The sequence below is a fragment of the Glycine max genome, chromosome 18 (genome assembly GCF_000004515.6).
Source record: "Glycine max cultivar Williams 82 chromosome 18, Glycine_max_v4.0, whole genome shotgun sequence".
Classification (NCBI taxonomy): Eukaryota; Viridiplantae; Streptophyta; class Magnoliopsida; order Fabales; family Fabaceae; genus Glycine; species Glycine max.
The window spans coordinates 7,825,284-7,848,448 of NC_038254.2; the positions used below are offsets into that span (position 1 = coordinate 7,825,284).

Sequence of the window (23,165 nt, forward strand, 5' to 3'; positions counted from 1 at the left end):
ACTAAAATTTATAATAATAAATACTTTTGAATTTATAAATTACATTATAATTAAAATTTGTAATAAATAGATATTTTTGAATATATATATATATATATATATATATATATATATTATATTTTAGATTTATGATAAAATTCTTATTGAGATACATTATTATTATTATTATTATTGATAATTTTTTTAAAATATTGAAATTCAATTTAGGGAAAAAAAAGATGAAAATAGTTCTAAAAAAATATTTTACATGTATATTTTTTCAAAATGATAAAATATATTTCAAAATTAAAAGAACATTAAAGTTAAGCCACATTTAAATATTGCTTTTAACTGCAAAATTGTCAAATTGATAAGAAGAAAACGTTGGCAAAGTCTCTTGATCTTAAAGCATTAACTTTAATGAGTGGCTGTCCCACTAGTTAGATTTTAGATTTGCTCATTTTCTGGTAAAATACGATGATAACAGTCATATTGCTTTAAACAAGACGACAACACTCTTCTCTGAAAGTGCTTCTCTGCAAATTGCGATAACTTTTTATTTTGCGTTCTCCTCTTCAATGTAAATATGCATTGACCGTTTGTCAATATTGGTCTCCATGTGATTTCAGTAATGTAAATTAAATCTTGTAAAAAAAAAGTAATGTAATTTAAATGAATATTGTTTGAGTTGAAATTTATAACAACTTAGTAAAATTAACTATCTACATTTCAAAAATAAAAAAAAAAATTTAAATTGATCTTCTAAATATATTGTGGTGTATCACCGCTTTAATTTTTTTTAAGATTTTTTTATTAAATGTAGTTTTTTAAGATTTTTTTATTAAATTTATCTTAAGAATCTAAGATATTTTTATATTTATTTTCATATACGATATCAAAGTGTTCATTGACAAATAACACTACAAAAAAAAAAAGATTTAGCGACCCAAAACATCAATCGCTAAATAATCAAATTCGGTTGCTAAAAGATTTAGTGACCAAAATAGAGACCGACTTACTTGCATCGCAAAAACTCTCATCACTAAATCCTTAGTCACTAAATTTACATTCGGTCGCTATTTTGTGACTGAATTAATCATTTGCAAGACAATAAATTCGGTCATTGCATATTTGATTGCTATTTTACTTGGAACCAATTCACCAACCGAAACTCTTAGTTGCTAACTCGGTCGCTCATAAATAATAAAAATTTAAATATTACATAAATTAAAATAACAGTCGGTCACTATTTCCATCGCTATTGAATAACTAATTTTAAATTAAAATTTTATTAAATTATTGTCTGTCACTAATTTGGTAGCTATGTTTATAATAAGGTACATAAAAAATATAATTCGGTCGCTAATCATTTCAGATTAAAATGCAGTTTTGTTGGTATTCGGTCGCTATTTATTTCGGTCGCATATTTGATGGCTAAACGAAAAAATGTTGTATTTTTTGTTTTTCCATTTATTACATTTTTTACCTGCTTAATAATTATTGACTGTAGATATAATTTTTAATTAAATTGTATAATCAAAGTAACGAGCATAATTAAAGTAAAATAAAGTTTCATCTGCTAATTTTTAATAAAGTTCAAATTCATAATTAACATGCATAATCAAAGTAAAATAAACAATAACCAGGAGTAAATGATCCTTTCACATGTCCTGAGTATCATCAACATGGCGCTCAGTTCCATCCGCTATGGTAGTCGATGGACTAGGAGCTGGCATGATAGACTGAATATGAAAGTGTGTAATATATGTTGCATTTGTTCATTTTGTTGACGAATTTGCTCATTTTGTTCTTGCATTTGTTGTCGCATCTTCTAACTTTGGGGGTCACGATTCTCCATCAGCTGCAACATCTTTTCCTCAAGTGTCTTCTCCTTATTTGCCTTTGCCAAGAGCTCAACATTCAATTTATTAATTGTCTCATGCATTTCCTTTATTTGGTCTTCCACAGGAGCCATAGAAGTAGATGGAGCTAATTTTGAGCAACTAAACCTTTTGCTCAAAGTACCTAGCCCATACACATTTCCCTTATAATTTGGACCTCCAACAACATTCAAATATATTTCATTATCATTAACATAAGTAACAATGTTAGGGAAATCCTATGTAGATGTGCCTTCCTCTGTCGAATGTTGAAAGATTTCCTCTCAACGATGTTGATATTTCTCCTTCAATATAAAGTGAGGTATGAAGATAAATGGTTAAATTTGTAGACATATAAGGATTAATATTCAAGAAAATCACCACTAATACAAGAAAAAATAAATTCAAGAGATATTAACCAAAGGTAAGAGTTCATTTATAATACCAGTCACTATATATCAAATAAAGTGATAGAATTAGCAAAAAAACAACTTACCGCCAATTCGCAAGACTTATCATTAATCCATTCTCCTGACTTCAATTTCTTAGTTTTCTCCATCACCTCCCAAGCAGTTGTTGGTCTTTGAAACTCCTTTGGCTACATAAGTTTAAAGGGTTAAAATTGTAAAACATTGAATTGAAAATCAGTGAAGTGTGTGTGTAAAGTGAAATTACTAGCTTTTCAAAATGAGCTGCAGTAGATATGAAACCACCACAATATGCTGAGGCTCCTCTGTTAATAGATCGATTTGCCTTAGTAGTGGAGCTCTTGTTTAGGAAATCTATAGAACCCTAATGTTCATCCAAGGCTGCTTGAACATTGGTTGTTATCCACTTTCTTTTATCTTGGCCATTTATGATCTTGTTTTTGCACTTTTCAAAATGCGTGAACCTTTTGTCTCAAAAATAGTTCTAATGGCTCGCACTTCTGTTGGGTACCACCTATACTATTTTTGCATCAAATAGGAAATAAGAACTAAATTAGAAATGATACAAGAAACAATCCATTTTAAATTAGACCATAATTCAAATTACCTTAAACTCTCTAAACCACCTATCGCAAAGGTCAACTGATACCTTCAACCAACTTGGAGTTGGTTCATCGAACTTTGCTCTAATGATATCTGATATTATATTAAAGCATCCATATGTTGGTTGAAACCAATGTATAAAGACATTGTCAATATCACATTTAAAAAACATTTTAAGAAAAAAATAATAGTTGAATAAAATGCATTTACTCTCCTTTATATGCACGAATGAAAGGCCTCTGATCAACAATATATTCACAATTTGAATCAGGTGGGTACTCAGGTGTAAGAGAATCATCTGGCGTAAAAGGTGAAGCATCTCTAATAAGGGTAGTGGGAATTGACTCCCTTACAAAGGTCAAATTTGGTTGGTCTTGAGCTGTAAGAAGTGTGTTTGGTGTCGGCACAATGACATGAATCATCGACTCTTAGGTTGATACATGAATGAAAGAGGTGGAAGGGTTGGTGGTAATTGGATCTCCTAAACTAACACCATGTCTTCTACCACGATTAAATGTTTTGTGACCATCACCTCTACCTTTGTCTGCCATCTACATGAATCATCGACTCTTAGGTTGATACGTGAATGGAAGAGGTGGAAGGGTTGGTGGTAATTGGATCTCCTAAACTAACACCATGTCTTCTACCACGATTAAATGTTTTGCGACCACCACCTCTACCTTTGTCTGTCATCTAAACAAATAAATTCATCTTGTTAATGAAACCTCACATAAACATGTTTTCTACACAAAAATAGGTCATTTATCTTCTCTTTCATATTCACTACAAGAGCAAAAGTAATAATTATTACAAACCACAATCATACAAATATATATATATATATATATATATATATATATACACACACACACACACAATGAACATAAGACATGAAATCAACTTTAATGTATGAATTACCTAAGAAGTATCTATATCATCAAAGCCACTCTCAATCTCATTCTCACTTAATATGCATTCATCTTCGTCTGGTTCAACCAAGTCTAGTTGTTTAAGTAAGTCTGCATCTATCTCTTCTCCACCTCCATCAACATCCACAAGAGATTCATTAATGACATCAGAGTCAACTTCCAACACTTCTTGAAGCCCTACAAGCTCATCATCTTGGTATGGAAATTCTTGCTCAGTTTCACTTACTATATTGTCAGTGATTTTGTTGTGAGCTTTTGTCTTCATTACGACTAACCATCCTCGATTTCCCTCGGGATATGTTGCGAAATAAACTTGTTTTGCTTGTTGTGCTAATATGAATGGGTCATATGCTTTAGTATATCTTTTTGATTGCATTACTTCAACAATCTCATATTTTTTTATCTACTTGTGTCCCTATATAAGGAGTATTATCAAACCAATCACACTTGAATAGAACTAACTTCATCAATGGGATGCCAATATATTCCAATTGAATAATATCAGACAACATTCCATAAAAATTAGATTCTGGTTGACCATCAGTTCCCCGTACGTAAACACCATTTATAATGTAGATAGGCCATGATTCAACTTTTCTCTTAGGTCCTCATGCCAAATTATCCAATATTGAATCTTAAATATTATTTTCTGGATTTAGAACCTAAAAAATTTGACAATTAACGTCGTATATAAAACCATATCATTATGGAATAAATATTATTTGAATAATATATAAGATGTTAACCTACATATTGCTTGAACCATGTAGGAAAGTTGAATGAAATGTCTTGGTTAAGTTGAGCATCTAAAGCAGTGGGATTCAGCTCCCTCAAAAAATTCTCATAAATACTAGAAATGATAAAACAAATTACGCAAAGTACACGACATAACATCATTAAATTATTAATTAGAGTTATACAAGTATTAAAATCATCTTACTCTAAATATGGCTCAACCTCTGGACAATTTTGAAGAATGTACAAGTAAGCAACATGAAGATCAACTTGGTCCAACAAATACGTTTTGGATTTACCACTCACTCTTCCTGGGTAATTGATATATGAGGAGAAGATGAAAAACCTTCATCTGCATCAACATTTCGAGGCATCCTAGTCCTTCTCGTTGCAATTTGATCAAGATAGTAAAACGAGGCAAAGGTAGATGTCTCCTCCACTAAGTACGCTTCACAAATCGATCCCTTGACTCTAGCCTTATTCTTGACTTTATTTTTGAGGGAGTGTAAAAACCTAAAATTAATATGAATAAGTATTTTTTTAAAAAATGATTATATAATACAATGTTGTATAAATGATTACTCATTTTATACCTCTTGAAACGATACATCCAACGATATTGGACTGAACCACCAAGTCTTGCCTCATAAGGTAAATAAACTGGAAGGTGCTTCATTGAATCAAAGAAGCTTGGTGGGAATATTTATTCTAACTTACACAACAACATACGTATGTTATTTTCCATAACTCTTAGTTGTTCAACATTTAATGTTGTCAAAGTTAGTTCTCTGAAAAATTGGTTAAGTTCAACAAGGGGCTTCCAAATAGGTTTTGGTGATGCAATCCTACCCCCCAAGGGTATTGGATAGAAGTCTCCAATAAGATTGGACTAGAGATGTAAGAGAATGCTTTGGGGTTCTTATGATCCTTAGGGTAGATTTTGGGCCCATGGGCTAAGTATGAGCCCACTTATCTTTGTACATATCAGATTAGGATTTCATTATTTTTGGGCCTTGTATTTAGGGCTCCATAGTGTTGGAAGAGTACCCAAGTAATGTAGGATTTTTCAGCCCTTGCATTTTAGGGCACCTAAACTAGTTTTTGTATTAAGGGTAGTTTTATAATTTCATATGCATTAAGTGCACTATTTGATGTATGTGTTGGGAGAGAAATTTAATTGAATTGGGAGAAGTCCAATCCAATTAAATTTTGGACCAGCCTAAGGGGGAAGTGAGCATTTGCTTGCTATACCTCATTGTCACATCATATAGTCATACTCTTTGCATGTCCTTCATGCTTTACATGTTTCATGACACATAAGCACACTTAGTGGAGAATCTTGGACTTGATCTTGGATTAGTGAGCTGAACCATAGCTAAAATTCATTAATCATAATTAGTGAAATTTTGACTCCAAATTTGGCTCCACAAATTCAAATTCAAATTCAAATTCAAGTGAAATTTGAATAGAAATTCAAATTTTCCTCCAATTTTGTGTGACACTTAGGCTATAAATAGAGACATTGTGTGTGTATTTTTTAAACTTTGATCATTTGAGAAATTAGACTTCAAAGTTCAGACCTCATTTGAGGCATAAATTGGAGGCATAGCCATCTGGTAACTTTAGTTCTTTGACCCATTTAAGAACGACGAGTCTCTGGGATTTGGTCATTGCATAAGCTGCCTTTTGTTTAAAGAACTTGCCACGACCAACATCTACCAACTCAAGCTCCTTTTGATTACATATTTCTGCTAAATCTATTCGAGCATTATGTGTATCCTTACTTTTTCTATTGATGTCCATCACAATGTTAAAGACATTCATAAACACATTTCTCTCTGTGTGCATGACATCAATGCTATGACGCATAAATGTGTTTTCCAATACTGTAACAACCAAAATATACTTTGCTTCTTCCAATTATGTTCAACACCATAATCAGGAAAATCTTTTTCTTCTTGTGACACAAGACAGAACAATAAATGTGCAACTCTATTCCAAATGTCAAGACTAGACAAACATGGAGGAGGGGTGAGGTCTCAACCCGAACCTTGAATGATTTTTTATTCCTCCTATATGCATGATTAAGTAGAAGAAATTGGCGATGACAATCAAAATAGCATACCTTGTGAAAATTTAAAGTTGTGAATGTCTTCGATCGTTCCATACATATAGGACAACCAAGTCTGCCAGCAGTTGTCCAACCTGACAACATCCCATAAGTTGGGAAGTCATTGATTGTCCACATCAAATCAGCCTTCATAAAAAAATTTGCCTCAATGACACATCAAAAGTTGGTATGCCATCATTCCACAAAGTGCACAAGTCATCTATAAGTGGTTGTAAGTACACATCAATCTTGTGCCTTGGGTCTGATGGACCTGGAATTAAGATAGTTAAAAACATAAATTCTCTCTTTATGCACATGCAAGGAAGAAGATTATATGGAGTTAAGATAATCGGACAAGGGCAAGTCTTCCCAAATTGACCAAAAAGGACTAAACGCATCTGAACATAACGCTAATCTGACATTCCTTTAGTCCCGACTAAATTCTGGATGCATTCTATCAAAATGCTTCCACGCTTCACCATCAGATGGATGACACATGACATTCGGGTCCCTCTGATTTTCACTGTGTCATCTCATGTGAAATGCAGCGGCCATTGAAGAGTACGATCTTTTTAGTCTTGGAATGAGTGGAAAGTACCACATTTTAATAGGAAACTTCTTTTCAATCCCTCTCCTATTAATTGTCAAGTACCGATCACTTTTACAAAAAAAGAAATTAGTTATACTCTTATCTGAATTTTCTTTGTAACACAACATGCATCCATTTGGGCAACAATCAATTTTCAAACAACCGAGACCCAATTTCTGCACCAACCTTTTAGCTTGATAAAAATTACCCACCATAGTATTGTTTTTTGGCATGGGGTTGCCCATAAATTGAACCATACGATTAAAACACCCTTCTGACATATTATAATCAAATTTAAAGTTAAGATAGGCCAAAAAAGATGACAATTCTAAATGATGCTCGCATCCTTCCCACAACGGTGCTTGCGTAGTTGCAAGCATATCAAAGAACTTTTGAGCTTCAGGATTAGGATTTTCCTCTTTGCATTTGTCTCAATTACATTCAATAACATTTAACGGATAAAAGAAGGAGAAAGAATTTAATAGATAATTTTACTAAAGTGTAACTCAAGCTTACTCTTAAATCATTCAATAACATTTTGTTAAATAATTCATTCTAAAACTTACCATTTACTTGATTAAAAACTCTTATATATAGATTATATATATCTACAAAATTTTAAATTGATCTAAAATTAATTTGTGGAAGACCTGTCCCAATCTACTCCCAAATGATCATTTTACTCTTATTGTTAATGGGTTAGTGCATGTAAATGATCATGAGTACTCAAATCACTCAATACTTCTAACTTCTAAGGAACAAATTAAAAGCTTGAGAATGAATCAATGAACACTAAGAAATAACTTTAACCTCTCCTTAACGAATGGCATTAAAATCTTATCGACACACATTACGTAATTATTAGTTATTATCATAATAAAAATGTTACCAGCTACCACTGCTAGAATTTGAAGCATATAATTAATTATCCTATATACTATGTCTCGTCAATTAACCTAACAAAATATATACAATATATATGATAGATCAATCACATTCAAATTGTATATATGACTTATTTAAAATGCAACCTTCAAATACAAACGAATAGGAAAAAAATAGGACAATATATATATATATATATATATATATATATATATATATATATATATGACACATCGAATGCCTATAAGATAAAAAGTAGCATTAGTCAACTCTATACAGTCACCTAAGCCAAAATTAAACCTGTTGGAAAAATAACAACTTGACACTTCAACTACATTACTACCAATTAAAATCTGAGTCTAGCATATCTTCAAATGTGAACAAAACCCCTCTCTCTCTCTCTCTTAAAGACTCAAATGCAGAATTAGTGCTGAAGAGGAAACTAAATCTGCAGTAATCAAGGAGAAAAATTAAAAAATAACTGGACAACCACGAATATTTAGTTTCTAACCTTACTCCTGTGAAGGTGTCCTTCTTTGGTTACAAAGGTGTCCCCCATGGACAGTGAAACATCTACCCATTTTGAAATAGTCTATCACCTATGATCATAATTAAGATTTTATTCAAATATGGTTATGAATGGATTTATTACAATATAAAATCAAGACATTAATTAAGAAATGATTGCTAGAAAATTATGGACAAAATTGCAACAATAACAATGTTGTGAATTGTTAGTTGTTTGGCAAGTGTACCAAATCGCTCGTAGTAATAATCTCTCGGTAAGCCGAGTGTCGTACCACAGGAATTTTGTTGCACTTATGTGAAGTACTTTTCAGTTTGCAAATTGTAAATTTAGTGTATGCAATTTAAATCTAGTAAGACATAAGAAATTTAAATAAAAGATAAAGAAAGATAATAGATAAGATAAAGAAAAGATAAAAGATTTAAAGATAAGGATAAAGAAAAATAATTTAAATCTAAGCAGCTACTTCTAATTTAAAGGAAACTAAAGCAATAAATAAAGAATAAAGTCTATAAAATATTACTAAATCTAATAAGCCTAAATACCTACTCCTAAACAGGGGATAACTACTTTTAATAAAACCCGACAGTAAAATAAGGAATAACTACTTCTAATAAAACCCAATAGTAAAATAAGGAATAACTACTTCTAAGAAAACCCAATAATAAAATAAGGAATAACAACTTCTAAGAAAAGCCAACAATAAGGAATAACTACTTCTAAGAAAAGCCAACAATAAAATAAGAAACTTCAAACAATAAAATAGGGAATACAATTGCTAAAACCTAACAAGTCTAATCGGCCTAGACATATGGATTCAGGATTTGTCTGTTATCAATACCAGTGAACTGATTCTGCCCCACATCTATCCATTTATTTGTCCCTGATGCCTCATGATGACAAGCCTACCTTAATTACCTATCTTCCAAATGCCCATTTGCGAAGACTCAATAACTAAGATGCATTAAGATTACATTCTAGATGTTTGCTAAAGCATGGGCATTGGGTCAATGCGAACCCTATGATTTCTATCTTTTATTGTTCTATTAAGCGTTACCCTCTCCCGAGTGGACTAACCCTTAAAACAGATTCACGTATTCATTCCTTACCCCTAATTAGGCTTTACCCTCTCCCGAGTGGACTAAATCCTAACAGAAAATAAGGTCCGAGATACAGTAGGATAAATAAGAAAGAACGGTAAATAAAAGAACCTGGAAGGAAATCCTTTTTTTTATTGATAACTCTTGAAATGCTCCATACATCATTGGCTTTTTAGGCCTGCCAGACCCTAGCTAGGGGTTTAGCCACTCATAGTCATGAAGGCTTTACAATGAAGAGGGGGGGTGAAAGAAAGGTAATAAGAATATAAGAAAAGGGAAGGAAAAGGAGAGAACTGAGGGCCAGAAGTCTGAAAACTGAGCTCTAAGGAAGTGTGTTCGTTTTCCTAGGCTGACCCTTTTATTTATAGGTGCAAACTTGGACTTGAGCCTTCATAAGCTCGTTGGGCGTGAAGCCTCGCGCTCAGCGCGTGTCGTGCGCTTAGCGTCTTGCCTTCTTGCCCACTGGACGCGTCCTGCGCTTAGCGCCTTGCTGGACTTGGGCTTCTTCTGATTTTCTTATTTTTTTTCTTTATTTTTGCTCCTTTTTGCTTGTTGTACCTCCCTTTTTCACATCTGCAATCAAAATTCGAAATTCATTAAATCTTCCCAAATTAAAGCATAAATAATTGCTAAATAATTAATTCTAAGTTAATTTTAGACCGATTTTCCACTATTAATTCACTATTATTTAGCAGTTATAAAAATCCCCCAAATTAAACTTTGCTTGTCCCCAAGCAAATAAAAAGAATCAAATTATTCCATTCTTAAGCAAAAATTTTCTCAAGTAAGTTCAAATCATTCCAACACTCTCCATGACTTCAATTCCTTGATCATTTGACTGGTCTCTTTGCATCTGTCATGGTCTTGAAATAAAAGCATAAACACAAGAGTAGAAACAAGTCAATTATCTGGAATTCCAACAGGTCCGGCTTGCCTTACTTCCTTACAAAGCTGGTGTTTCTCTCTGCTCACAAGTGTCTGGTCAAGTGTTTGCAATTTTAACAACTTGTAAATAAAACTCAAGAGTTTTGTACTTCATCTTGGTTAAGGTTAGCCTTAATTACCTTCGTTGGATCACTAAGGACTTTTATGGCTTGTAATGGGGCCTGGCTAACAAAGAATCATGGTTTTTCTTGGAAATTCAAAATATAAGATTATAAGAGAGCATGCATTCCAAAAATTTAAATTCTTGCCAAGACCTATTTCCCACTTTAGCCCCTTTTGCCTTTAGCACTTTCCACTGACACCTCTCTTTTTCATTTTTGCGCTTTTTCTTCTTCTTATTTATTTCTTCTCTTTTCTTCTTTTTATTTTATTTTAATAATAACAATAATAATGATAGTAATGGGCTCACAATTATTTGGAGGTGTTCTAGTGTGTGCTATTACCTTGGCTACTTTACCCATTTGTCAAAATCCCCCAAATTAAGGCCTTATTAGCATTTGGAACCCTTATGCTCTCTTAGAATCCTACACAAGGTCAGGAATATCAATTTCTTGGCTTAGGGTTCTACTCAAAATAAATCATTATAATTCTTTGGCCCAATATGGGTGCAAGGGATAAAATTATGTTGGGTTGGCTTTTTGGCTGAGTGGGTAAAATAAAACAAACATGGCCTTGATCATATCTACCTTAAGTAACTAATTTTAACAATCCAAGAATGATGCAAAACTAAGAGCTTAAAAACAGGCGTTTTCTCTCACAATTAAGGTCACACTCTCACCGGGATTAATTCAGTATTAGCGTACCAGATGTGTCTTCATTCCATCAAGCTAACCTTTCCTTTTCCGTGAATCATGTTTTATTCCTTGATTTGACTTTTGCTTCCAAGACCAATGTTTTCCAATGACTAGTATCCTTTCAAGTGTTGGACCTTTCAGAACAAACTCAGAATTGTCATTTCTCAAGTTATCATGCAATTTATTTATTCACGCATATGCTCAAATCTAATATTATTACCATTGCTTTTCATTTTGAACATAAGCTACAAATATGACAAAATAACTTAAACTAGAAACCTAATAAAACATAAGAACATAAAACAAAAACATAAAATAAAACTAGTGTCCTGCGCCGCCTCCCAAATCTGCCCATGGGCCCCAATCAGTGCTAGCCAAGTCGGCCATGAGGTCCTCATCAACTGCAGGATCCTCCATAGCGGCGGCTCCAGAAGGCCCTCCCCCCTTGTCAGTGGAGGGCTGGTCTCTTGGCCAGGCGACCTACTGACGATAGGCCTTCAGAGTCGTGAGCGGCGAATCCATCTGCAAGTGGAGGGACAAGCGATGCAGGTCCTGAATGATGATCTGTTGTCCCTAGTACAAGGATCTGAGCATCTGTCCCTGCATGTCTAGAGGTGCAGCAGTGGATGGAAGTGGAGGCTGTGGTCGCTGAGAGGAAGGCTGAGAAGTAGGGGGTGCCTCGGATGTGGACGTTGGTGCTCTGGTGCGAGTACGTCGGGCCCCTGGAAATGTAATGGATGGATCGGCGGGGTTCCAGCAGTTCTTCTTCACATATGCAAGGTTGATCGCAGGGCTGAGTGACTCAAAGATCAGGGTATCAGAAACCACCCCCTGAATGTCACACAACGCTGTGATCAACGTCGGGAACCCGAGCCTCGAGGCACTGGACTGGGCAATCTGACTGATCTGCTGAGATATAAAGCTGCCCACGTCCATATCCATCCAGCTCACCAAGTCGTAGATCAAGCGTGCCCTGTCAAGATTAACATCAGATGTGTGAGAAGTGGGTGCAAGATCATAATAAGAGAGGACGCTCCATGTCTGAGCGAGTGTCGTCATGTCCTTCCTCAGCAGCTTCCAGGGAAGACCATCGGCGTTTAGAACAAAACGCCCCCCTGGAGTACATAAGGTGGCGGCGATGGTGTCGGGATCGGGATGAGTGCTGAGGTATCTGGTGTAGGCTGGGTACTCTTCCCCATCCTCTAAGATGATTGGGGTTTCGAGGAAGTCGTTAATCGTGTCCGCGTCAAAGCGAACGACCTGTCCTCGCACCCGGCAGAATCGGAGACTGTGGTCCTCTGGATCATAAAGGTTCGAGTAGAACTCCTTCACCAGAGCCACATCGATCCTCTTCTCCGGTAGTCGTGTAAGCACCTGGTCCCATCGGCGCCTCCTGAGTTCCTGGAGGAACTCATCAAACATCCTGGGTCCAAGCTCAACATTCCTCTCCGGAAGGATGTTCTAGAGCTGAATGTTATCCTGGTACCTGTGCTAGGCAATCTCTGAAGTCAAGCGGGAAGAGTCCCAGTTGGACGCTTCCCCGGGTGTGGGCACTGCTCGGCGTTTACGGGAGGCCATCTGAAAAAAAAACAGAAGAATAGATTGTAGTTAGTAAACAGGGGGTGTAAAAAGTAATCAAAATAGGGGTGCAGTTAGTAAAGAAAGGGGTGCAGAAAGTAAGCAGAAGGGAGGTACAGTTAGTAAAAAAAGGGTGCAGAAAGTAGCCAGAAGGGGTTGTGGAGAGTAGAAGTGGGGGTGCAAAGAGTAAAGCGCGAGGGCTGATGGGCCCTAAGGCCCAGCCCCGGGCTTGGCGCCCCTGCACGCTGCTGCTGGCACGTGCTTAGCGTGCTCACTGAGGTTCATGAGCGCGCTTGTGCGTCATTCCCACTGTACTGCAGCAGCTTGCGAAGTGGCGCTTAGCGCGTCTGTGGGGCGTCTATCTTCTCCCCTTGGGCCCTTCCTGGGGCTCAACGCGCTAATACCTGTTTAGAATTAAACAATAAAGTCCAGACCTCAAGCTTACCTTTTTCCGTGAGAAATGCGTGAAAAATCACAAGAAATATGTGGGTAAGAAGAGAAACAAGAAGTTTCTCAAATTAAAAAGCCCCCTGGAGGCAACTGTGGGGTTGGGGAGTTTCGAAAACTCCCCAGGAATGTAAGACTTGCGCATCTAGCACGCATGTGGCCGCTAAGCGCACCAAGGGAAGCATCCCTTGGTTGCCCCTCGCATTTAAAATTCAAAAATTCAAAACTTACCTGGGCGCTTAGCGCGAGGTCGCGCGCTAAGCGCGTGACTTCATGCAGCCCACTCCAGTGTTGCTATTGGTACCCTCCTGTTGCTATCTTCACCTGCTGGGCCTTTGCTTTTCGTACCCCCTGTTTGTTGTTCGCACCTGTTGGGCCCCTGTTTTTTTTTTAAAAAAATATAGAAAATAAAAAATGCAAAATATAATAAAGACAAAATATCTATAAATACCCGAAATAAAATGTTGGGTTGCCTCCCAACCAGCGCTTAGTTTAATGTCTTTAGCTAGACATAGGGCTTCTTTCAAGGATCTTTTAAATGCATGACAGTCGTCAACTTCTCTAGTTGTCCTCCATTGTAAATCTTTAAGCGCTGTCTGTTGACGACCCATTTCTTCTCATAATTTTCTACTCGAGGGTCCACCAATTCTACCGCTTCGTGAGGTCTGATTTCTTTAATAATGAACGGTCCTGACCACTTTGACTTCAGCTTTCCTAGGAATAGTCTCAACCTAGAGTTGAAGAGTAGCACTTGCTGCCCTGGTTGGAATTCTTTCTTTTGTAACTTCTTATCGTGATATGCCTTAGTCTTCTGCTTGTAAATCCTAGATGATTCATAGGCGTTCAACCTCATTTCTTCCCATTCCAGTAACTGCAGCTTCCTCTTCTCTCCGCATGCACTATTATCAAAGTTGAGGAATTTAAGAGCCCAATATGCTTTGTGCTCCAGCTCTACTGGTAGCTGGCATGCCTTCCCATATACTAGCTAAAAGGGTGATAAGCCAATGGGAGTCTTAAATGCTGTCCTGTAGGCCCAGAGTGTGTCATCGAGCTTCAAAGCCCAATCCTTCCTTGATGATGCTACTGTCTTTTCGAGGATTCGCTTTAGCTCTCTATTAGAGATCTCTGCTTGGCCATTTGTTTGCGGATGATAAGGTGTAGCTACCTTATGTCGCACATTGTATTGCTCCAGAACTTTTCTCAGATGATGGTTACAAAAATGCGTGCCCCCATCGCTAATAAGAGCTCTTGGGACTCCAAAACGGGAAAAGATGTTCTTCTTCAAGAACTTGATCACTACCCTGGCGTCATCTTTTGGTGTGGCTATGGCCTCCACCCATTTGGAGACGTAATCCACAGCTACCAAGATGTAGACATTCCCATATGAAGAAGGAAGAGGCCCCATGAAATCTATGCCCCAGCAGTCGAAAATCTCAACTTCCATTACATTTTGTAATGGCATTTCATTCCTTCGTGAGATTCCCCCTGTTCTTTGGCATCTATCACAATACCGCACGAACTCGTGGGCGTCTTTAAAAATGGAGGGCCAGAAAAAACCCGATTGTAGCACTTTTGCCGCCGTTCTGTCCCCATTGTGATGACCACCATAGGGTGAACTGTGGCAGTGCCAAAGAATATTCCGTGCTTCTTCCTTCGTAACACATCGTCTTAACAAATTATAAGCCCCTGCCTTGAATAAATGAGGATCATCCCAAACATAGAAGCGTGAATCATGCAAGAATTTCTTCTTTTGATTCCAATCAAATTCTTCTGGAATGATCCCGGTGGCTTTATAGTTGGTCATGTCCGCAAACCAAGGTCGAGTGTCGGCCTGTAAGAGGAATTCGTTAGGGAATTCGCCTTTTACCTCTTGTTCCTCCTTGGTGATCTCCTCATTCTTCAATCTGGACAAATGGTCAGCCACTATGTTTTCGGATCCTCTCTTATCCTTGATGGTGATATCAAATTCTTGTAGCAACAGGACCCATCTAACTAATCTCGGCTTTGAATCCGCCTTAGCTAGCAAATGCTTGATGGCGGCATGGTCAGTGAAGATGATGACCCTTGATCCTATCAAGTAAGACCGAAACTTTTCTAAGGCAAAAACAATGGTCAGCATCTCCTTCTCTGTAGTAGCGTAATTTAATTGCGCCTCGTTTAGGACTTTGCTGGCATAATATATGGCGTGATAAACCCTGTCATGCCTTTGTCACAGAACTGCACCTACTGCATAATCGCTAGCATCACACATCAATTCAAAATCCTTGCTCCAATCTGGGGCAATCATTACTGGTGCCGTGGTGAGCCTATGCTTTAGTGTCTAGAACGCTGCTGAACAATCTTTATCAAACTTAAAGGCTACATCTTTGTTCAGCAGATTACTTAGGGGCTTGGCGATTTTTGAGAAGTCCTTAATGAACCTTCTATAAAAGCCAACATGCCCCAAGAAACTTCTGACACCTTTGACATTCAGTGGTGGTGGCAACCTCTCGATGACGTCTATTTTTGTTGGGTCAACTTCTATTCCTTTACATGAGATCTTGTGACCCAAAACAATACCCTCTCGAACCATAAATTGGCACTTTTCCCAATTCAATACCAAATTGGCTTCGACGCACCTTTGTAATACCTTTTCTAAATTATCCAAACAAGTGTCGAACGAGGGTCCAAAAACCGAGAAGTCGTCCATGAAAACTTCGATACTCTTCTCCACCATATTTAAGAATATGGCCAACATGCACCTTTGAAATGTAGTTGGTGCATTACACAATCCGAATGGCATTCGCCTATAAGCAAAAAAACCATAAGGGCATGTAAAGGCCGTCTTTTCCTGATCCTTGGGATCCACCGTGATTTGATTATAACCTGACTATCCGTCCAAGAAATAGTAGTATGCTTGCCCTGCAAGTCTTTCCAACATTTGATCCATGAAGGGCAATGGAAAATGGTGTTGGTATTAGGTCATGACAGTTCGTGTTGGTATTAGGTCATTCTTTTCATTCTTCACGACTGTCATTCCACCTTTCTTGGGGACCACTTGTACCGGACTGACCCAACCGCTATCAGAGATATGGTATATGAGTCCAGCCTCTAACAACTTAAGCACCTCCTTCCTTACTTCTTCTTTCATAGTTGGATTCAGACGTCTCTAAGGTTGTCGAATAGGCTTGTAAACGTCCTCCATCATTATTTTATGCATGCAGTATGAAGGAATGATTCGCTTCAAGTCAGATATATGCCATCCGATTGCCTCCTTATGCTTCCTCAGGATGTCCACCAACCTGTTCTCTTCTTCCTGTGTTAGTGCATTACTAATTACTACAGGTTTGGTGTCACCCTCCAGGAACACATACTTTAAATGCTTAGGCAATACCTTTAATTCAACCTTCTTTTTCTCTGGCAGAGCCTCATTCTCTAATATCTCAAAACAGGCTTCTTTCTCAGGAATGATTTCTTGCCGATCCAAGTCTTCCAAGCAAGCCTTGAGATCCTCTTCTTCTTCACTGGTGAGACAGTCCATCTTATTTACTATTGCCTTCTCCAGTGAAGTGTGTGGTGTATCCAGAATATTGACATTATTGTCCTTGTCAATCTCTTCTATCTTGAAGCACTTCCAACCTTCCCGTGGATATTTCATTGCTTTAAAGAGGTCGAAAGTTATCTTCTGACTGTCAATACTCAGTTCCAAGCTTTCGTTCCCTAGATCTACCACACAGTTGGCAGTCAACATGAAGGGTCTGCCTAAGATAAGGGGAATTTTTGTGTCCTCATCGATGTCCATGATAACAAAGTCCACCGGAAAAGTGAAGTGGCGAACCTTGACCAGGACATCTTCTACCACCCCGTATGGTCTCGTAATTGAGTGGTCTACCAATTGAAGTGTCATCTTAGTGGAATCAATTTTTAGATTCCCAATTCGTCTACACATTGATAAAGGCATCAAATTGATGCTTGCCCCTAGATCAATGAGGGCTTTATCAACCGTTTCTTTCCCTATAGTGCATGGGATGGTAACACTTCTGGGGTCCTTGAACTTTTTAGGTAGCTTCCTTTGAATGATCGTGCTACAGTTTCCTCCTACTACAATGTTCTCGCTATCTATATATTTCCCTCTCTTAGTGATGATGTCTTTCATGAACTTAGAGTAGAGGGGCATCTGTTGCAAGGCTTCCCGAATGGCATGGTGATCTCCATTCCTTTAAATATTTCTAAGAAACGCTTGAAGTATTGCTCTTTATTCTTCTTGGTTGGCACCTTAGGATACGGAAGATCCTGCGGCAAGACTGGCGATTCTTCCTTCTTAGCTTCTCTTGCCTTTTGACTCTTGGTTTTAGGTGGTGAGACCACCTTCTGTTCTTCCTCTAGCTTCTCTTCCTCTTTTGTTTCTTCTTTCTTATCCTCAGTTCCCTCGTCTTCTGTCATCGTTCTTACTTCTTGAGCGTTCTTTTGTGCTCGAGTCATTACTCATTTACACTCTTCTCTTGGGTTCTTTTCTGTATTAGCCCCAAAAGTTCTTGTGGGCCTTTCAGCCCTTTCATGGGCTAGCTGACCCAGTTGTGTCTTCAGGTTTCTGATAGCTGCATCTGTGCTCTTTTGGTGTGATCTCGTCTCCTGGATGAATGCCTTTGTCTCCTGAGTGCTTGCCCTTGTTTCTTGGATGAATGCCTTTGTCTCCTGAGTGTTTGCCCTTGTTTCTTGGATGAAACTTAAGAGCATTTCCTCTATACTGAGAGACGACTTCTCTTGCTGACTCGGACCTTGACTAGGGTGCTAGTACGGTGGTTGAGGCCTAGGCTCCTTGTATTGATTTCCTTGATTTCTCCAGCCGGAGCCTTGGTTAAAGTTTCTTCCCTGGTTAAATCCGGGTGGTCCGTTATTGTATCCGAATGGGTTTCCTTGGTTGTAGCCTTGGAAACCGTGGAGATTAGGATTGCCCATGTAATTTATTTCTTGAGAGGGCTCATGTTGGATTGTGCATTGTCCAGGCCCATGTGTCCCTCCACATGTGGGACATCCCTCTACTTGCAAAACAGGGGAATGAGAAGTATTCACTGCTTGCAGTTGTTGGGGCAATTTGTTGAGTGTCTTCATAAGAGCTTTTAGTTGTCTAGACAACATCTTATGTTGTGCCAGAGTTGCGTCTTGTGTACTAAGCTCTAGGAGGCTTCTCTTTGTTGGGACATAGGAACGGTCACGAAGGATAGCCTGATCGCTAGCTGCCATGTTCTCAATGAGTTCCATCGCTTCCTCGGGTGTCTTTAACTTGATCTTTCCTTCCGCGGATGCGTCCAGTAATTGCTTCGATTCAGGTCGTAATCCATCAATGAAGATGTTTAATTGTGCTGGCTCACTATATCCATGAGTGGGCGTTTTCCTTAACAATCCGTGGAAACGATCTAAGGCTTCGCTAAGGGATTCATCTGGGACTTGATGGAAAGATGAGATTTCCAGTTTCCCTTCAGCTGTCTTGGATTCAGGGAAGTACTTTTTCAGAAATTTCTCTACAACTTCTTCCCAAGTCCTAAAGGTGTTGCCCTTAAAAGAATGCAACCATCTTTTTGCCTCTCCTGCTAACGAGAAAGAAAAGAGGTTGAGGCGTACTGCTTGTGCTGGAACTCCCGCTATCTTAACCGTGTTGCATATTTCTATAAATGAAGCTAGATGCGTATAAGGATCCTCACTTGGGAGACCATGGAAGAGGTTCCCCTGAATCAACTGAATGAGAGAATGAGGGTACAAAATATTAGGCGCTTGAACCTCCGGCGGTGTGATACTTGTGAAGAATTCAGGAGTAGTAGTATGAGAGAAGTCCTCTAATGTAACCCTACGTGCTGGTTCTCCGTCCATTTGAACGTGATTTGGAGAAAAAGGAGGCGAAGTATCTATGTCTTGCTCTCTTTGTCTTCTTGCGACGTTGTTACGTCGACAGGTAGCTTCGATTTCTAAGTCTATGGGAACGATAGTAGATTTACCTCGCATAAAAACACAAGGTTCTACCCGTGTAAATTATGGAGAAGGAACGAATGCGGAAAGAGGAGTGGTGATAAAAAGAATGGCCAAGGGATAAATGAGGGGTGAGAGAAAGAATGGCCAAGAGTGATAGAAAGAATGGCCAAGAGGGAAACAAATTACAAACTAGTAGTATGGCACTTAAATGCAAAAACAAAATCCCCAGCAACGGCGCCAAAAACTTGTTAGCTCTTTGGCAAGTGTACCAAATCGCTCGTAGTAATAATCTCTCGGTAAGCCGAGTGTCGTATCACAGGGATTTTGTTGCACTTATGTGAAGTACTTTTCAGTTTGCAAATTGTAAATTTAGTGTATGCAATTTAAATCTAGCAAGGGATAAGAAATTTAAATAAAAGATAAAGAAAGATAATAGATAAGATAAAGAAAAGAAAAGATTTAAAGATAAGGATAAAGAAAAATAATTTAAATCTAAGCAGCTACTTCTAATTTAAAGGAAACTAAAGCAATAAATAAAGAATAAAGTCTATAAAATATTACTAAATCTAATAAGCCTAAATACCTACTCCTAAACAGGGGATAACTACTTTTAATAAAACCCGACAGTAAAATAAGGAATAACTACTTCTAATAAAAACAACATTACAAAATGAACACGTAAATGGGTGTCATACCCTAATTTCGTCTGGGGACTATTGTTTGATGGCATGCAACCTTTAGAAACTTCAAACAATAAAATAGGAAATAAAATCTATATAATAAAATTGCTAAAACCTAACAAGTCTAATTGGCCTAGACATATGGATTCAGGATTTGTCTGTTATCAATACCAGTGAATTGATTCTGCCCCACATCTATCCATTTACTTGCCCCTGATGCCTCATGATGACAAGCCTACCTTAATTACCTATCTTCCAAATGCCCTTTGCGAAGACTCAATAACTAAGATGCATTAAGATTACATTCTAGATGTTTGCCAAAGCATGGGCATTAGGTCAATGCGAACCCTATGATTTCTTTCTTTTATTGTTCTATTAAGCGTTACCCTCTCCTGAGTGGACTAACCCTTAAAACAGATTCACGTATTCATTCCTTACCCCTAATTAGGCTTTACCCTCTCTCGAGTGGCCTAACCCTTAAAACAGATTCAAGTATTCATTCCTTACCCCTAATTAGGCTTTACCCTCTCCCGAGTGGATTAAACCCTAACAGAAAATAAGGTCCGAGATACAGCAGGATAAATAAGAAAGAACGGTAAATAAAAGAACCTGGAAGGAAATCCTCTTTTTTATTGATAACTCTTGAAATGCTCCATACATCATTGGCTTTTTAGGCCTGCCAGACACTAGCTAGGGGTTTAGCCACTCATAGTCATGAGGGCTTTACAATGAGGAGGGGGGTGAAAGAAAGGTAATAAGAATATAAGAAAAGGGAAGGAAAAGGAGAGAACTGAGTGCCAGAAGTCTGAAAATTGAGCTCTAAGGAAGTGTGTTCGTTTTCCTAGGCTGACCCTCTTATTTATAGGTGCAAACTTGGGCTTGCGCCTTCGTAAGCTCGTTGGGCGTGAAGCCTCGCGCTCAGCGCGTGTCGTGCGCTTAGCGCCTTGCCTTCATGCGCGCTGGGCACGTCCTGCACTTAGCTCCTTGCTGAACTTGAGCTTCTTCTGATTTTCTTCTTTTTTTTCTTTATTTTTGCTCCTTTTTGCTTGTTGTACCTCCCTTTTTTCACATCTACAATCAAAATTCGAAATTCATTAAATCTTCCCAAATTAAAGCATAAATAACTGCTAAATAATTAATTCTAAGTTAATTTTAGACTGATTTTCCACTATTAATTCATTATTATTTAGCAGTTATCATGAACATTTATATGCAAAGTTGCTAAGAAGGTAATATAAAATAGTCAAATATGTGGTGCAGAACTAATAACAATGTATCAAGCATGGTTCATGTATTTCATGGAGTGTAAATTCAACATCGCACCATCTATGTACAAAAAAAGCATTGCAAACGTGGCGAAGTGGATGAAAAATGGAACAAAGTTGTGAAAAGGCAGAGATAGAGAGTTCAAAGTATGGTCTTCCTCCGGGACCAATTAGAGCATAAAAGGCTTGCCCTTGGGTTGGGTCAATTAAGAACAACAAACAATGTTAGTTATTTATTCAATAAGAAAATAAACAGGTTAGTACTATCCTTATCCTTAGATTGAATCAAACGCCTAACTCTTAAACACTTGTGGTATTCCTTAAGAAAATTAACGCATTGGAGAAGGAGAGCAAAATATAAAATATTTATGGATGAGAAACTTGCATGGATGGAAAAGAAAGACAAGAGCAGAATAGAGAAAGAGAAAGAGGAAGAGAAAAGAAATGAATAGCAGCAGAACAAGTTGCTTAAATTAAATGTAATTTAATATTCTTATTCTTATGGTATGTTATGGTATGTATGGCGGTCAAGTTCAATGAATTGCTTTGTATCAAAGAGAAGCTTACAAAATATGATGGAGACAGATCTTTGCAAGTCTCAAACAGTCAAGCCTCGCTCGCCTCTTACAAAATTTGGAAGAAGTGTTTCTATTTTCAAACCCTATAATCCATCAATCCACAAGATCTACTACAAGTAAGAACTAGCTGGCACAGAACACTGCTTGGTCCATGAATTAGTGCATGGAATTGGTGTTAATGAGTGACAATGAAGCTAGATCTGAGGATTACTTGACCAATGTGAAACCTCTTTACCTCAAATCTACCATTCCTATGAAGCAGAACCAAACAATGAATTAGAAAATTAAAATCACAAGCTGAAAGGAATACACTTTAGGGGTAAAAATGATTCCACACCATCTGCTTCAATTAGAAAGCAAAATGACAAAGTCATGAAATAAAAAAAACGTGGAACTTCTAAAGCATCACAAAAAAAAGTGACAAATGGGAGACACAGAAACTCACCGATAAGAAAAACGAGGACTTGGGCAAGAATCCTCCTTGAGCTGAGAACAAACAACCAATGGAAATGGTAACAATGGGATGAGAGAGAGGGAAGTATATGGAAGAAGTTGTGCAGTGAAAGGAAAAGAATATGAAGTTGCAAAGAAAGTGAGCATGTGGCATTATTTATCTATATTGCCATGTTTACTGTTCACACGTGCTCATAATTATTTATTTTTATGTATATTACTATTTTTTTAGTATAATATAATAAATATTGCTTCTAAAAAATGTAGGATTTACTAACATCATATTTATTATTAAAATATTAAATTCTTTGAATTAAAAATTAATGTATAAAATTTGAGATGATAAATATGTTTAAATATAAATTATCTTTTAGATTTATGCAAAATACTTCATATTGTGATAGAAAATTATTTTAACTATTGATAAGTTATTTTAAAATATATTCAAATGTAATTTAGAAATAAAAAAGTAAATAACATATTAAAGAAGATAAGAAGTTGAAAAAATCTCTAACAACACTCTTGTTAAAGAAAAATAGTTAAAAACACTCTCGCACGAGATAACTATTTTAATTTATATATACAATTTTGGCTAAATTACAAAATAGTCCCCATATTTTGCTTATTTTACCAAATCAGTTCCTCTATTTTTAATTCACTATCTGAGTCTCTCTATATTTTAAAATTCACTATCTAAGATAAATATAATAAATAA

General features: G+C 37.1%; 2 protein-coding genes and 1 long non-coding RNA gene across 3 annotated transcripts; all 3 read right to left on the reverse strand.

The window, feature by feature from the left end:
• Positions 1-16,676: 16,676 nt before the first annotated feature.
• On the reverse strand, positions 16,677-17,663 carry LOC102663875 (uncharacterized). The gene has a single exon (XM_006603090.1). It carries the CDS (start codon positions 17,661-17,663, stop codon positions 16,677-16,679), a length of 987 nt encoding a protein of 328 aa, XP_006603153.1.
• Positions 17,664-18,298: 635 nt separating this feature from the next.
• LOC102664011 (uncharacterized) lies at positions 18,299-19,375 on the reverse strand. Its single transcript, XM_006603091.1, has one exon. It carries the CDS (start codon positions 19,373-19,375, stop codon positions 18,299-18,301), a length of 1,077 nt encoding a protein of 358 aa, XP_006603154.1.
• A 1,804-nt stretch (positions 19,376-21,179) lies between these two features.
• LOC102669710 (uncharacterized) lies at positions 21,180-22,582 on the reverse strand. Its single transcript, XR_419368.3, has 3 exons — positions 22,443-22,582; positions 21,987-22,248; positions 21,180-21,225 (listed from the first exon to the last, which is right to left on the reverse strand). It is a non-coding gene; the product is annotated as an uncharacterized lncRNA (long non-coding RNA).
• Between the last annotated feature and the right edge of the window lie 583 nt (positions 22,583-23,165).